Source organism: Rhinatrema bivittatum, chromosome 6, assembly GCF_901001135.1.
Source record: "Rhinatrema bivittatum chromosome 6, aRhiBiv1.1, whole genome shotgun sequence".
Lineage (NCBI taxonomy): Eukaryota > Metazoa > Chordata > Amphibia > Gymnophiona > Rhinatrematidae > Rhinatrema > Rhinatrema bivittatum.
The window spans coordinates 242,302,643-242,320,866 of NC_042620.1; the positions used below are offsets into that span (position 1 = coordinate 242,302,643).

General features: G+C 43.0%; 1 protein-coding gene across 1 annotated transcript in view; it reads right to left on the reverse strand.

The window, feature by feature from the left end:
• Positions 1 to 18,224, reverse strand: part of STK26 (serine/threonine kinase 26) — a 235,924-nt gene that overhangs the window by 65,036 nt on the left and 152,664 nt on the right. The window contains exons 4-5 of the mRNA XM_029606686.1: positions 4,762 to 4,870; positions 4,490 to 4,647 (exon numbers count right to left, since the gene is read on the reverse strand). Coding sequence (XP_029462546.1) covers positions 4,490 to 4,647; positions 4,762 to 4,870 — 267 coding nt within the window. The remainder of the gene's footprint in view (positions 1 to 4,489; positions 4,648 to 4,761; positions 4,871 to 18,224) is intronic.

Consider the following 18,224-nt stretch of genomic DNA (forward strand, 5'->3'; position numbering starts at 1 on the left):
TAAAACGCATTGGTAAACGTTGAAACTTATCTGTGGAAAGGTGAAGAACCACCCCAGGAGTCAGCGGATAGCACATCATACGTATCATGACAGGATCAGTGTATTCAGCAGTCTCGAACAACCAGTCCCCCAGAAAACGCCAATTCGCAGCCAGGGAATAAAAATAAAAGTTTGGGAGTCCATATCCGCCCTCAACTGTGGGTCCCATCAAAGTGGACATGGACAGGCGCGCCCTTTTATCCTGCCACAAAAACTTACGCAGCTCTCTATAGAGGCCACGTCTATCCCGGGCAAGGAGTAGAAAGGGCAACATCAACAATTTATACAATAACTGGGGTGCCAGTACCATCTTGATAATAGCAATACGACCTTGTAGGGATAAGGGCAAAGCCTTCCAACTCCTCAGTTTATGGACCATTTTCTGAATCGTGGGTGGAACATTAAGCGCATACCATTGTCTGGGGTCTGGGTGAATAATGATCCCCAAATATTTGATCGTGGACGCAGCCCACTTAACCGGAAACCGATCCCAAGTGAATTTCAATTTACCTGACAGGTCTAACGCCTCCGTCTTATCCAGGTTTAACTTAAAACCCGATAGTCCTTGATATTCCTGGAAAATAGCTAATGCAGCCGGAAGAGCTGCCTTCGCTTTAGACAGCAAAAGCAATATATCGTCTGCAAATAGCAGGGTAAGATAGGACTGTTGTCGCAAAGGGATTCCAGTAACCAAAGGATCAGCCTTCAGCATGCATATGAGGGGTTCAACCGTTAAAATAAACAAAAGAGGGGATAAGGGACACCCTTGACGGGTACCCCTTTGTAACGAAAATTCCCCCGAAAGGTCCCCATTCACTAATATCCTCGCCGTGGGGTTGGAATACAAAAGATTGATATAGTCAAAAATCCTGCCCACGATCCCCACTTTAGCCAAGACACGGCGTAGAAAGGGCCAAGCCACCCGATCAAACGCCTTTTCGGCATCACATGTGACCAATAACGGGTCGGCTACCAGTCCCTTAGAGCAAAGCTCCAGTGCGGCTAGAACTTTATGAATGTTTACTGTAGACCGTCTCCCCATCACAAAGCCCACCTGATCTGGGGAAATCAATAAAGGCATGAGATGTTTCAACCTATTGGCCAGGACTTTAGCATAAATCTTAATGTCCAAATTGAGTAACGAGATGGGCCTGTAAGACGAAGGTAGCAGTGGATCTCTACCCGCCTTTGGGAGGACGACAATAGTAGCCGCTCTCATAGTAGGGGGCATTTCCTGTCGGTCAGTCATTGTTTCATACACTAGTTGCAACACCGGGGCCACCTCTTCCTGCAACCCCTTATAGAACGTAGAGGTCATGCCATCAGGGCCAGGGGCCTTGTTTGGGAGCATTTGGATCGCCTCCTGAACCTCGGCCATGGTGATCGGCCGTTGCAGGGTCAGAGTTTGCGCCTCCGAGAGACAGGGCATGTTAGTCCGCTGTAAAAAAACATTTATATCCTCATCCTGGACCTGGTCCGCCGCATAGAGCGTCTGATAGTAATCAGAAAATACGGCTGCTATATCCTTGGATTGAGTTTGGATATCCCCCTGTTTATTACGTATATTCGCAATATGTTTAGAAGCGTTCTGCGCCTTTAACAAGCGCGCCATTAGCTTGCCCGCCTTATTACCATACCTATAGAAATTGAATTGTCTGTGGCGAAGCATATGGGCTGCCCTAGTGTGCAATAATTCATTAAGTGCAACCTGAGTCTCCCGGAACTGGGAAGTCAACTTGGGGTCCGTCTTGGAATAGAGCCCCCGTTTCAGAGTCCGTAGTTTTTTTTCAAGGGTTATAATCTCTTTGTCTCGCTGCTTTTTACGATAACTAACATAACTAATTATGTCACCCCGTAAAACAGATTTAGCAGTCTCCCACAAAAGGATCGGTTGGTCCATATGCTGCTGATTATAGGAGAGGAACTCCTGCCATTTCCTTTTTAAAAAAACAGTGAAAGCAGGATCAGTGGCCAATGAAGCCGGCAACCGCCACTGTGTTGGAGCTGCGCCACCCCCTATAGAAAAGACCCCAGACACAGGACAGTGATCCGAAATCACCAATGCCTCAATAGATGACCTCGTGAATCTCGAGAAAAGGGATTCGGATACAAGTAAATAATCTATCCGTGACTTAGTAGGGTGGGCCTTAGCTATGTGCGTAAAATCGCGCTCTCCAGGATTAAGTACTCGCCACAAGTCCCCCAGATCTAAGTGACGGCATAGAAACCGGGGCCCCTTCCGTTCGCTCGCAGGCCCCCCCCTACTAGGCATTCTGTCCAATTCAGGGTCCATGACAAAATTAAAGTCCCCGCCTATTATCATTGGACAATCTCCTAATTTACTGAGGAGAGACAAAAGGCGAGTATAGAAAGAGTGATCATACGCATTGGGAGCGTAGATGGATGCCAATAAGACTTTGGTACCCATGAGAAACCCCTTCACAATCACATAGCGCCCCTGTGGATCCACCACAGACTCCACCAATTGGAAAGAGACAGACTTATGGAACATTATGGCTACACCCCTACTCTTGGATGACCCCGAGGCATAATAGAGCTGTGAAACCCACTTTTTTTTGAGTTTAAGAATCTCAGTGGGGAGCATGTGAGTCTCCTGTAAGAATACAATTTTTGCCTGCAGTTTGGTTAATCGAGCAAAAACCTTTTCCCGCTTAACAGGAGTTCCCATACCCGCCACGTTCCACGTGACCATATTTAACACCATCTGACCCCAGAAGAGAGATATACGTGGTCAACTGGTCCATGGGTTCTGAAAATGAAAGGGCCCCGGCCATGCCCCAAGCTGCCGTACCACATCTTTACACAGAGCACTTTACCAATCATACCCCCATACCAGAGATTCCCCCCGAACCGTTTCCAGACCCTCCCCCCCCCCCAGAAGACCCCTTGAACAAACCCCAAACTAGGTCACCGGACGACCAACATGTTTCCCCATACCTCATTACCAACGTTACTACCCCAGAGGGGTTAGAGATCACGGGGATGAACCACATGTGTTCGGCTATCCCCCCGCCCCCCACAAACCAATAACCTTACAGTAGTTAGTTGATGCACCACCCGGTCCACAACCGCTACAGCATAGCATAACGATTACAATGCTCCCTTGTACAAAAAACATCATATAGCAAAATATATAAACAGTGATACAGGGAGTACACTAACAGAAAACAGCATTAACCATAAGGAAGCACTGGAGCGTACTGCAGCTTGTGCTCCGTAGTGCCCACATAGAACCAGCACTTGGAATACAGGCGCTCCTATTAGGCAAGGATAAACAATGTAGAGTCCCGCTCCGATCCACATGAAAATCACTTTGGTGAAGAAGATGCACCACCAGGGAGATCCCGCACAAAGGCGCGAGCCTCCACCGCCGAGTCAAAAAACTTTAGTTGGCCTTGGTGGTTAATCCGGAGCCGGGCAGGAAACATGAGGGCAAACCGCACACCCTTGTTGATCAACTCTGTGCAAACCTCGTGAAAAGCTTTCCGCTGTGAGGAGACTCTAGGCGAAAAATCTTGAAACATAAGAATCTTAGAGGATTCATAGAAAAACTCCCGCGCTCTTCGGTACTGCTGTAAGACCAAAGTACGATGAGCAAAGTGTAGGAATCGGGCAATAATGACGCGGGGTCTCCGTGCCGCATCCCCCTCCGTCCTCCGACCCAGCCGATGCGCCCGTTCAAACAACCCCCCGGAGGGAGAGGCCAAGGAAGGCACCAAACCGAGCAGCCACGCTTCCAAAACTCGAGGGAGCTCAGCTTCCGGTAGGGACTCCGGGAATCCCACAAAACGGACATTATTCCGCCGAGATCGATTTTCGAGCTCGTCGATTTTCTCTTCGTTTGCTCGCGCTTGTTTAGTGAGCTCCTCTACGCGTCTCTCCAAAGCCCCCACGTCGTCCTCCACGAGGCTCACCCGGCCTTCAAGGCGCTCCGTGCGGGCATCAAACTCGGTCAACGATGCCCGGACATCCGCTATTTGGTCCGACAGCTGGTGAAGACGGACATCTAGTGCTTGTACCACCGCTTGTGAGATCTTTTCTTCCAGCGATTCACCCGCAGGATCGAAATCTGGGTCAGGAGCGGCAGCCATTTTGCTCTCGGGGGCCTTCAATTTCTCCTTCTCTTTTCTAAGAGATCGGGTCGCCATGCGAGGCCCCGGGAGAGATAAGTGGAACGCAAAGCACAGAAAAGCTTCTAGTGGAGCAAAACTGCCCAAAAAAGCAGAAAGTAGGCAGGATGGTGCAAGATGTGGCAGGGGGATAGCCGGAGCTCGGAGGATGGCGTCCTACCGAGTCCACCACATCACGTGATCTCCTGTCGCTTCTACTTTTAAGCAAACTTTCCTGAAAATATGATATTAAAAACTCCAGCAAAAAACAGACATTTCTCCTGCTTTGGTAATGAGAACAGGCAAACATTCAATCTCACCTTTGAGTCATATGCAGACTGCTGTATGACTTCAGGAGCCATCCAAAATGGAGTTCCTACAAACGTGTTCCTCTTAATTTGGGTGTCTGTTAGCTGCCCAGCAACACCAAAATCTGCAAGTTTAACATCACCTTGTTCGGACAACAAGACATTTGCCGCTAAAAAGAAAACACAACACAACCAAAATCATATTCTGCTTACTATGTGGTAATTTCCATCCCCTATTCTACCCTCCCCCTTTTATTTACAAAGCATCTCTGTATTTTCCAAACCTTTTATATCTCTGTGAATTTTCTTCTCAGAATGCAGGTAGTCAAGACCTTTTAAAATTTCTTTCAGCATTGTAGCAATCTGGAACTCATCAAATGGACCAGCTCGTAGCTATAAGGAAACAATATAAATTAAAACAATCTAAATTTTGTTTTCATATCTTTCACTTTGTATGAAACATTGTAATTTTTAAAAAAGGTATCAAAAAGTTGTTCATCTCATGGCTGGTACCTAGGTTGCTTGAATTTCAAATTGCATTAGTTTTATTTAAGTTTCATGACTGATAAGCAGCTCCATCAATACTACCCATAAAACCCCCCTTTTTTTTTTTTTTTGGAAAGTGGACCTCACCTGAAGGCTCTCACTACGTGGTATTAATACCAGGCTTGCATAGACAATTGCAAAACAAATATTTATTTATTTATTTTAAGTTTTTCTATACCGGCATTCGCGATAAATATCGCATCATGTCGGTTTACAATTAACAAGTGGATAGGGAACAAAAGGCAAAAAATAACATTGATCTTAGTAATAATAATAATAATAGTAAAAACATTAAACAAGAGAAGGCTAAGGAATGCAGTTACAATAAAACAAGGGAGTAATATAACTTGGATCAGAGAAAAGAAGCAGGGGTTTAAATAGAGAGAACATATATGCCAGTCAATGTGCTTATAGCATTGATGAATTGCCCTTATGAGGTAGGGCTATTAATTAAATACATTCTTCTCTCACAATTAATTCACAAGGAAAAAAAATCTGTTTAAAATGTAAACATTTTCTAAACCGTATACATGGCCATTCTATATACCAGTGTTCTCAACCTGTGTGCCGTGGTTGGAATGCAGGCGTGCTGCTGCAGTCTCATTTCCAGATTCCTTCCTGGCCTGCAGGATGTCCTCCCACCAGTAGGGGGCATCAGAGAGCAACACTTAGCAGCAGCTGCTCCTTCTTTCCCCTTTGCTGGTTCTCCTCTGCAACACAAACTGCACAGGGTCCTGTAGTCTCATGAAACCTACTGGCTCCATGCAGTTAAGATTGCAGAGGGAAGCTGGAAAGGAGAAAACAGCAGCACTCGATAAGCCTGCTCACAGACTTCTTCTCTACAAGGACTGGGGTTGGGTGAGGGGGAGAGTGAAGGGAAAGTGATGCCAAGGGGTGGATGGAAAGGGAAAAAGTGATTACAGGGGGGTGAGGGAGATGGAAGATTATAATGATTATGTTGGTGGAGGAGTAGAGAGAGAAGGAAGGTGATGATGCGGGGTGGGGGGGGGGAGATGATGTCAGGAAGTGAGGGAGAGGGCAGGTGATGCTGGGGGTAGAAGGTAAAAGAAGATGATTGCCATGGGTGATGGAGGGAGAGGGAAGAGAATGTGATGCCAGTAGGTGGAAGCAGCGGGAAGTTGATGATGCCAAAGGGTAAGGGAGCAGGGTAGAGGGAAAGAAAAGCTGATGTCACTGGGGTGAGAAGAGATGGGAGAGAGAAGGTAATGATGCCAGGAGGTGAGGGAGAAGGGTAGAAAGAAAGGGAAGGTGGTGATGTTACTAGGCATGAGGAGGTGGAGAGAAGGTAATGATGATACAAGCAGAGAGGAAGAGGTGGTTGGAGTGGTAAGGTGGTAATCATGGGGGTGGGAGGTGAAGGGAGAGAAAAGGTGATGCCTGGGGGTGGGGGAAGAGGGATGAGGGAGAGAGAAGATGCCGGGGGTAGAGGAGAGGGGCTGGAGGGAGACAAAGTGATTATGCCAGGGGGTGGGGGAGAAGGATGGTAATGATGATGATGATGATACCAGGAGGAGGGAGAAAGGGAAAGTGCTGATGCCACAGGGGAGGGGAGAGGGGAAGAGGGAAAGGCATGACTAATGGCAGGAGAGCTGCAGAAGATAGGGAGGGAGAGGTAAAGTGATGCCAGGGGGTAGGGGAAAGGGGTGGGAAAAAGAAGGTGATGATGCTGGGGGTAGAGGAAGAGTAGGAAGGTGATAATGATGGGCAGTGGGGACAGGAAAGTGAAGAAAGTGATGATTGGGGGGAGGGCAGAAAGAGTGGGAGAGGGAAGATAATGATGTTGATGTGAGGGGAGAGGGGTGATTATGATGCGACAGGGGAAGGGAGAAGATGATGATACCAGGGGACTGAAGGAAGAGAGAAGGGATGAGAAATGTGATGGTACCAAAGGGTGGGAGGAGAGGGAAGAAAGAAAGGAGAAAGTGATGATGGGGAAGTGATTGGTGTGCCACAACCAAGTGAATCTTGTGCTAAGTGTGCCACAAAACGAAAAAGGTTGGTAACCACTGCTATACACCTCTCCACTACCCCAACTACTTTTTTTCAAGTACCAACTATATATGCAACTTCAAACTTATCAATCTATACTGATCACAGAAGAGGTCCACAGAAGCGATTCATGTATGTCTATAAATAAAATATGCCAGATCTATTTAAAGTGCATTCTTGGCAGGGGGAGGGGGGTAGTGGTGGGGGCGACAAAGTCAAGAGAAATTTTCAGACTACTAAGCATAAAAAGAATTTCCTCTTAAAAGAATTTCCTCTTAAATTAAAAAAAAAAAAAAAAAAAAAAAAAAAAAAGTACTTGGTGTTACACTGCATCACAGTCAATAGGGGCAATTCCCTGATGACTGTGGTCAGAATTTCCCTAAACTCTGCATATACACAATGTCCTCAGACTAGAGCCACTTAAGAACTTGAGTCCCTTACAGAAGCTTCTGACCATTTATTCTGTAAGGGCATACATAATCATTAAAAAATAAGAACAGAAGAATTGCCATACTGGGTCAGACAGAGGATCCATCAAGCCCAAGATCCTGTTTCTAATAGTCAAATCCATTAAGCCCAGCAAAACCAGAATTCATCATCATTTATGACATGCTTTTCCACCAAGAGTTTAAAGCAAGTTAAAATCAATTAAGCAATATTCAGTTACATTGTGTCACTAGAACAAGTATAATATAGTCCATTGGAACTAAATACATAATCAGCACATTTAATTTATAGGGTAGGTAAATGGCTATAAAACTGTTTGGAGTGAATGGAATAGTTTTCTTAATAATGTTTAAGTATCTTGAGAGTTATAGAAGGTACAATTAGGTCAGGGTCTGTTTGTAGGTTTTTAGTGATGTTCAGATTGAGGCAGCATTCAGCCCTAGACAACGAAGCAGGTTTTTACGTTTTCTGAAGGTTAGGATGCCTGGGGGTCTGCCTGACCTAAGGGGACAGGAAGTTTCAACGGGTTAGTTGGCAGAACCTGTGAAGGTTCTAATTCTGGTGTTTGTGAGGTAACAGAGGTTAATATTCAGCAGCATTTAGCCAGACAACTCAAGTTATCTGGCTAAATGGTGACTTTTCAATATTTCCCCCCCACTTAACTGGCTAAAGTTTAATTGGATAACTTACTATCCAGCTAAACTTTAGCCGGGTCACATTTATTTATTTATTTGCTTTTATATACCAGCATTCATTGGGGTATATCACGCCGGTTTACATGTTAACGCAGAGAATAGAAAGACTAAAGTGTCTTAATATTTTTACATTGTAACGGAGGCAACTCAACAATTAATGCGATTACATTTTAACAGAGGGGAAACATTGTAACGAGGTACCTCAAAAACAACTTAACAACTCAGCATCAGTATAATTACATTAGGAGGTAGGCATCTCAAGAATTGTTACATTGTAACATTGTAGGGCCATTCCGGGGAGGAGTTAAGTTAGTTGGATAAGTTATCCGGCTAACTTTGAAAATCAGAGTGATATTCTGATAACTTATCCAACTATTTGTGCTGTGTAGTTAGTCCTAAAAATAGAAATTTTATCTGACTATCTTTAAGATAGTTGGCTATATTCAGAGTGCCTGCACTACTGAAATAGCCCTGTAAAGTTAGCCAGATCTATGTTTACCTGGCCAGTGACTGAATACTGACCTCACTGTTCTTGGGGATGGTACTACAAAAGGGGACCTGAGACTAAGCATAGTGAACAGCAGGGTTTATAGTAGGTGAGAGTTGCTGAGATAAATTAGTGTCAGGGTCTTAGAGGAATTTCTAGGCCAAGGTCAGGATCTTGAATTTGGTGCAGTAGTGTTGGTAGCCAGCGTAGGTTTTTTAGGACTAAGGTTATTTCATCAAATTTATATACATTCATGTGAATGCATTTTATATAAGCTGTAGGTGGGAAATATAAAATTGGGGATTCCCACACACAGTGATTTACAGTAATCCAGGTAAGAGAAAAAGGTGACCCAAATAGCAGTTCCAAAGATAGAGCCATCCATTAGTTGGCAGCGACAGAAAATTGTTTTGGTTACTGCATGGACCTGGGTTTTGATGGCAAATTGGGAATATAACGAATCCTAGACTCCAGACTTTAGAGCCAAGGGTAAGAGTTGTTCCTCCAAGGGTCGCTTTCGGGAGAGGGTGAATGGGATCTTTTCTTGACCCATAACATTTCTGTATTTTGAGGATTTAGGATTAGTTTGTTTTGGTGTAGCCAGTTGGCAATAGTATCTTATTGCCAACTGGCTACACTAATTACAAATCAGGATCAAGACCTGACAAACTGAAGTGTGTACCCCCTAGAACTTGTGTTATTTGAAAGGGTAAACCACTGTTCCTTATTTACCCATTCCATTCATAGCACTCAGGTGATTGGATAGCTGTAGTAGTACCATTTTTTCAATATAAGACAAGACTCAGGAAAGCAGAGTTGCTTACCTGTAAACAGGTGTTCTCCCAGGACAGCAGGATGTAGTCCTCACATGTGGGTGACTTCATTAGATGGAGCCCCATCACGGAAAACTTCTGTCAAAGTTTCTAGAACTTTTGACTGGCACACTGAGCATGCCCAGCATGCCATGATCCCTCGAGCCACAGGGATCTCCCTTCAGTCTTGTTTGTAGTAAAAGGTGCGAGCGAAAAAATAAAATAATAAAACTATTTCGGACCCAACTCCGCGGGGTGGCGGGTGGGTTTCGTGAGGACTACATCCTGCTGTCCTAGGAGAACACCTGCTTTCAGGTGAGGACAAACAGGATGGAAGTCCTCACATGTGGGTGATTAGCAAGCTACAGGCTGACCTATTTGTTTGGACCAACAGCGTACAACTTGTGCAACAGGCACAATAACTGGTGTACTGTTGGGAAAAATGAGGCAGCCTGAAAATCACAGCAGATGGATGTGGAAGGGGTTGGGATTATACTGGAAAAAAGTTCTTCAAGACGGATTGGCCAAAGGCAGAGTCCTGACGTCCTTCCTTGTCCAGGCAGTAATGTGCTACAAATGTGTGAAGAGAGCTCCATGTTGTAGTTTTACAGATCCCAACAATCGGTACTGAATGATAGTGTGCTACTGAGGTTGCCTTAGCTCTTACTGAGTGCGCCTTCACTCATCCCTGGAGAGGAAGGCCTGCTTTTTCACAGCAGAATTAGACACAGTCTACTAGCCAGTTGGAGAGAGTTTGTTTGCCCACAAACTCCTGGTTTGTTTTTGTCAAAAGAAACAAAGAGTTGGGTGGATTTTCTGTGGACTGCAGTGCGGACTAGGTAAAGTGCAAGTGCACGTTTACAGTCCAAGGTGTGTAAAACCCTTTCGCTCTGGTGAGAGTGAGGCCTTGGGAAAAAGGCGGGCAAAACTATAGACTGATTCAAGTGAAAGACAGTAACCATCTTGGGAAGGAATTTAGGGTGAGTACGGAGGACCACTCGATCATGTAGGAACCTTATATAGGGTGAGTATGTGACAAGTGCTTGTAACTCACTAACTCTTCGAGCCGATGTAATGGCTACTAGGAAGAGAACTTTCCATGTAAAAAAATTTAACATCGCAGGAGTGCAAAGGCTCAAATGGGGAACGCATGAGTTTTGCAAGTACTATGTTTAGGTCCCATTCAGTAACTGGTGGCTGTAGAGGGGGCTTAAGTTGCAGCAGTCCCCTCATAAATCAACTGACAAGGGGTTGCGCCATTACTGAGGCATCCCCTACTCCCTTGAGGTACGCTGAGATGGCACTCAGGTGAACCCTCACCGAGGAAGTCTGGAGGCCAGAGTCTGAAAGGTGCCAGAGATAGTCTAATAAGGATGGAGTGGGGCAGGAAAAAGGGTTGAAACCTTTTTGCGTGCACCATGTGGTGAATCTATTCCACTTAGAAAGGTAGGATTTTCGTGTGGAAGGCTTTTGTGAAGCTACAAGCACTTGAGAGACATTAGTTGAAAGATTGAGCGGTTGTAGGATCAGGCTTTCAACATCCAGGCTGTGAGGGATAGGATCTGAAGGTTCGGGTGGCATAACATGCCTTGGTTATGAGTTATGAGATTGGGCGCTGTGCCCAGGCGAATTGGTTCTCAGATGGAGAGGTCGAGAAGCATGGGAAACTATACTTGTCGAGGCCAATACGGGGGTATGAGTATCATTGACCCTTTGTCTTGTTGTAGTTTCACGATAGTTTTACCTATCAGTGGTATCGGAGGCCTGTGTTCCAGGGGCGAGCGAAAGCGTCCATGGCTAACATTGTGTTGGCTGTGAAGGGAGAAGAATCTGTCCACTTTGTGATTCAGTTCGGATGCAAAGAGGTCGATTGTTGTTTCACCCCAGCATTGGAAGATTTTGCTCGTTACCACAGGATCCAGAGACCACTTGTGGGGATGGAAATGTTGACCGAGGTGATCTGCTACTACATTTTCTATTTTATATCAACAAAAGAGTCCTCACCCATTCACAGAATATAATTTCAAAAATACAATTTATTCATGAAAACACATAAAATAGATCCTGTCTAGACAATAATTCCTAAACTAACACACTCATCCATCCATACCACAAACATATCACAATTCCCATCAACCCCTTATATAAAAACGTCAATTATATCACATAAAATTCCCAGCACCAATGTGCAACACTGATTATTAATATACTTTCACATATATCTTGCAATCTTTTGCTCATTTAATTTAAATAACATTTCATAATATATCAAAATAATGCTGCAACAAAAACTCTGTGTGTATTGGAACTAGATATTCTCACGTTCCCGCATTACACACTATACTTTTCTTATCAAACTGGTGACAACGTCCATTGGACCTGCCCGACAAGGAGTCCTTGTTTCGCCCGCTTCATCCGGGCTTCATCAGGGATATTTTCGTCACTGTCAGCTCAAATTTGACCTGTATTAAATACATATATTCATCGTAATAACAATCCACCAATTCTTACCCCTAAAATCCACTTGCTCACCCAAAAAATATATATATATAGAAAGGATCTACCTGTGCAAAAACGCTTGTAAATTCTCTCCTGGTTAAGATGTGCAACATCCGTTGCCGGATTACAGAGCTTTATATATCATTCAAATCTTCAAGTATATAAGAAAACCATTTCTCAATCCAACCTGCTTCCGCTAATTCCAGGGACCAACCCTGTAACCAAAATATAGCGAAAGACATAAATACAATACCAGCAGCTAGGACAATCTCTGACTACAACGTTTAAAACTCCTCCATACTCACATTTCCTCCGGAACTGATGTCATCACGTATAAACGGCATGAAGTAAAGCCATACACCTAAACCTAGGCATATATAGTGTCACTCATTAAATCCTTAACTGGTCTAGAGATTTACTCATAGGCTAAATCATTACCTCCTGTCAACACACTCTCCATATCCCCCGGTGGCAATCATTAATCCTCACAGAAAAGCTTGCCATTCAATTGGCCCATTAAGTCCATAGGGTACACTTGTCTGCCAATCAAAAATGAATCTTTGTTCTGCTCTTCTCAGGACAGCGGCTAAATCACCTCCCTGCTGTAACGTTATTCTTTTAATGACAAAGAATCGTAATTCATCAATCTCATGATTAACATCTAACCAGTGTTTCACCAAAGGAGCGTTTATTTTTTCCATTTTAATCCTACTTTTGTGTTCAATGATACGACATTTCACAGAACGCATAGTTTGTCCTATGTAAATCAAAGAACAAGGACACAAAATTACATAAACCACTCCTGCTGATTCACAAGTAAATGTATCTGGAAGAATGTATGGCCGTTTTAAATTTGGATGACAAAACTGTTGTATCTCTAAGACCTGAGAGCACACTGAACACCGCCCACACTTCAATTGTCCCGTCATGTTCATATTACTTTCAAAGCCATTATATTGAATCTTAAGGTTATCCCATAGATTCCTACGTTTTTTGACAGCAAAAATCGGACTATCTTCAAAAATTCTTAAAGGAGCCAACACTTTCCAATGATTTTTAATTACATCTCTAATTCTGGAAGATTTAGACGAAAATGGAATCGAACAAATGGTACGAGAAGGAGATTGTTTGTGTGCTTTAATTAATAAATTGTCTCTGTTGGAGTACAATGCTCTTTTGTAAGCTTTTCTAATCACTGATTTGGAGTAACCCCGCGCCAAAAATTTATCCCTCAAACCCAACGATTGTTTTTTAAACTCTTCAACAGACGAACAAAGTCGTCTGTATCTCAAAAATTGCCCTGTAGGGATGTTATTTTTTAATTGTCTAGAATGAAAGCTATCAGAGTGTAACAAATTGTTCTTATCTGTAGGTTTTTTATATATTGTCGTGGCCAACCTATTTCCCACAATATAAACTTTCATATCCAGAAAAGGCAATAACCGGGAACTGATATCAAAAGTAAATTTCAAATGTGGATTCGCTCCATTAATCTCCTGCCAGAACAATCTCAATTCATCCATAGTACCCCTCCAAATTAAAAAGATATCATCAATATACCTAACCCACCACACCACTTTATCCCACCATGGAGAGACACAAACCACTTTACTTTCAAAACCAGCTACATATAAGCATGCAACTGTAGGTGCAATCGGGGATCCCATTGGAATCCCTGATATTTGTAAAAAAAGTAGATGTTTATAAGAGAAAAAGTTACAAGTTAACACCAATTCCGTCATTTTCAACAAAAATATCAATTTCCTGTCTGAAAATCCCATGGTAGACAACACTGCCTTAACCATATCTAACGCTGCATCTTGTGGTACATTTGTGTAAAGTGCTGTAATATCCGCTGTTGATAGCAGGATTTCTTCTGAAAAAGATGAAAGCTGATCTATGTGGTTAAGAAAGTCTATCGAGTCTTTAATATAAGACGGTATGGAATGCAACTTAGGTTGTAATATATTATCTAAGTATTTGGCTAGCGGTTCTAAAATTGAACCGATGCCAGACACTATAGGTCTTCCTGGAGGAGCTATAAGCGATTTGTGTACCTTAGGGAGGATAAAGAAACGGGGGGTAACTGGATGAGTAACTGTCAAAAAATTAAATTCCTTCTTAGAAATAAGTTTACCATCCAATGCTTCCTGTAACAGATCATCCACTTTTTCATGTATTTGGGACGTCGGATCGGAAATCAACTCTTTGTAAAATTGTACGTCCTTCAATTGTCTCATAATTTCCGAGTGGTAGTCACCCTCATCCATGACTACCACTCCTCCTCCTTTATCTGCAGAAGTGATGATGATAGAATCATCATCACGTAATACCTTTAAGGCTTGCCATTCCTCTTTGCACAAGTTATAAGAAGGAAATTCAATAACTTGCTCTAACTTAGAAAGATCGCTCAAAACCAAAGTTTGGAAGGCTTGCAACAGGGCACTGGGGGGTGTCGGTGGTACCCATCGTGATGGTTTATACAATCTATTACCTCCTATATCCATCTGGGTGTCTACAAAAAATTCTTTAATCTGTAACCTCCTAAAGAACTTATATAGTTCAACCCTAGTCTGAAACGCATCATATTTCGCGTAGGGCGCAAATGAAAACCCTTTATTCAACAAAGAAATCATAGGGTCTGTCAAAGGTTTAGAAGAAAGATTGAATACGATCGAATTCTTTAATGTCACCTGCGTAGATTGTAGTTGGTTGAGGCCTGATGTACTGTCTGGGGTCTTGACCCCCTGAAATTTTTGGCCCCCCGAGCCCTGGATCCTAAAAAAGAGGAGGTTAAAGGAGCTGTCGCAGATGAATGACATTCTACATTTTGATCTACCATTGGTGCCTGAAACCCCACACGTCTCTTATCTTTTTTCTTTTTATCACCACTCACTTCTTCAGTGGAATCCTCAGAGGATGAAGAAAAATCTCCATGTTTTCTACCTCTCCGTTTCCGATTTGCATTCATCCATGGGTAAACATATCCCACTGTATAATCCTTCTCATCTCTATTCAATTTCTCAATTTTCAGTTCTCTAGTTTCTTTTCTATATTCATCCAGTTGTTCTTGGATATCTTTTAATTGATTCTCCATCGTACCATTTGTAACATCTTCCTGTAACTTAGATAATTCTACCTCAATATCCTTGTTAAGAATTTCTATTTGTTGTGTTGTAGTCTCCACAATCAGTACCATCAGTACCAGATAAGTACCAGATAAGTACCAGATAAGTACCAGATAAGTGGCCAGAAATGCATGGAGTGTGCCAGGGCCCAGGCCCAGATCTGCTCGGCTTCTTGGCAGAGGAGATGAGCCTCTTCCTCCTTGTTTGTTCAAGTACCACACTGCAACTGTGTTGTCTGTCTGTATGAGAACAGCCATGTGTGAAAGGCAGTCCTTGTATACAAATCACAACACAGAAGCCAACTCCTCTCCCAATATATAAGCACAAAAAACGGAGGGGGAAAATTATTCCAAGCAGAAATATTAAAATATATTCTTAAAATGTATATATAAGGAGAATGGTATCATAGAACCAAAGTGCCTATTAATGTCAATCCACCATCTCCCGCCCACATAGGGCCCCAGACAGTATCAGCTCTTATGGCACCATTAATTATAATCACGTACCATCTCCCTTATATATTAATTTTTGATATTTTTTGTTATGGCGTCATCGCTAAAGTTATGTTTGTAAGAGTGCCCTGTTTTGAGAACTATCAAGTTCCGTAGAAGGGTATGGAGATACGAAGAGTTCGTGGCATGCTGACAGTGTTTGATTAAAATATCCCCTGATGAAGGCTAATTTAGCCGAAACATGGTCTGTGTTGGGAACAATTTATGAATATTTGAAATGATACAGTGTTAAAAAATATTACATCTATACACCAGCGATTTGAGCTAAGTATCTTTTTGAAATTAAGTAACTAGAGGTCACAATTAAAATAAAATATTATTGCACTTTTAGAGATTTAAGAGTGAAATAACAAAAAATATCAAAAATTAAAAAATAGTATATAAGTGAGATGGTACGTGATTATAATTAATGGTGCCATAAGAGCTGATACTGTGTGGGGCCCTATGTGGGCAGGAGACGGTGGATTGACACTAATAGGCACTTTGGTTCTATGATACCATTCTCCTTATATATAAATTGAGAATATATTTTAATATTTCTGTTTAGGAATAATTTTCCCTCTCCGATTTTTGTGCTTAAAGGCAGTCCTTGAACACATAGAGCATAACGTATGGCTCAAAGCTCTAGGAAGTTGATCCGAAATGTTGCTTCGCGTTGTGTCCAAGTTCCTTGAGTTTGAAGGTTGTTCACATGAGCTCCCCAACCTAGGTTGGATGCATCCGTGGTCAAGGTCACTTGGGGAACTGGTTGCTGGAAGTGCAGATCTGTTAGAAAGTTGGTCTTGTTTGTCTACCAGAGAAGTGAGACACGAAGCTGGTCGGTTACATGGATCTGGGATGAAAGAGGTTGAGTGGCTTGTATCCACTGAGATTTCAAAGTCCATTGAGTGATTCTCATGGCTAGCCTGGCCGTAGGAGTGATGTGGACCGTGGAAGCCATGTGGCTCAGCAACGTGAGGAATTGATGAGCTGAGGCTGTTTTTGTGTGCAAAGTAGCAGTTAGTCTGGAGAGCACGGCTACGCGGTCGTTGGGCAGGAAGGCCTTTGTGATTGTGGTGTTTAAATCTGCTCTGATAAAAGTAAGGAGGAAAGATGGGTTCAGGTGGGATTTCTGGTAATTGATGAGAAACTCCAATGAGTGTAGCAGATTGATAGTGAGCTTGAGAGCGCTGAGAGCTCCTTGCTTGGATTGGCTCTTGATTAGCCAGTTCTTATGTCACTTCGACCGTGTGTTTCTATAAGCGCTGTAACAACAAATATAAGTTATCCATAAGAGATGCCATATCAGTTGAGAGATTTCTTACGTAACCTAAATACCTAATACTATTTAGGTATTTAGGTTACGTAACCTAATGCTATAACGTGCCCAGAAAGCTACAGGCTCAAAAAGCTCTGGGGAGCTTTGGGCCTTTTTAATCATTGGTCACAGAGTTTGACAAATGCTCCCAATGGAAGCTAAACAGTGTTGAAAGATACTTCATTAGTTGAAGTATCTTTCATCATAGGAAACACTTATCTTGTTGAATGTGTTGAAATGCCCTCCAGTCCAAGTTTTGCTGGTAGTGGCCAGAGATACAGTCTGTATGCAAGTGAAAAGCCCAGCTGAATGAAATAATCCGATGATGTCCGACACTGCGGTGTTTCGGAGAAACCTCCTTCTTCAGAGAGTGGGATGGTTTTTCTTGCCGGCGCAAGGACTGTAAATTTAAAACAGAAAGTGTGTTTAAATTGACCCCATAAGGAGGCATTTTAAAAAGATGGCGCCAGTCTTGGAGAACACTTACTTCACAAAACGTTCTTATGTCACTGCAACCGTGTGTTTCAATAAGCGCTGTAACAACAAATATACATCATCCATAAGAGATGCCATATCAGTTGAGAGATTTCTTTCGTAATCTAAATACCTAATACTATTTAGGTATTTAGGTTACGTAAGAAATCTCTCAACTGATATGGCATCTCTTATGGATGATGTATATTTGTTGTTACAGCGCTTATTGAAACACGGTTGCAGTGACATAAGAACGTTTTGTGAAGTAAGTGTTCTCCAAGACTGGCGCCATCTTTTTAAAATGCCTCCTTATGGGGTCAATTTAAACACACTTTCTGTTTTAAATTTACAGTCCTGTAAATTTAAAACAAGGATCGGTGTTGGGACCGGTCCTGTTCAATATCTTTGTGAGCAACATTGCGGACGGGATAGAAGGTAAGGTTTGTCTTTTTGCGGATGACACTAAGATCTGCAACAGAGTGGACACGCCGGAAGGAGTGGAGAGAATGAGACGGGATCTAAGGAAACTGGAAAAGTGGTCGAAGATATGGCAGCTGAGATTCAATGCCAAGAAGTGCAAAGTCATGCATATGGGGAGTGGAAATCCGAATGAACTGTATTCGATGGGGGGGGGAAAGGCTGATGTGCACGGAGCAGGAGAGGGACCTTGGGGTGATAGTGTCTAATGATATGAAGTCTGCGAAATAATGCGACAAGGCGATAGCAAAAGCCAGAAGAATGCTGGGCTGCATAGAGAGAGGAATATCGAGTAAGAAAAGGGAAGTGATTATTCCCTTGTACAGGTCCTTGGTGAGGCCTCACCTGGAGTACTGTGTTCAG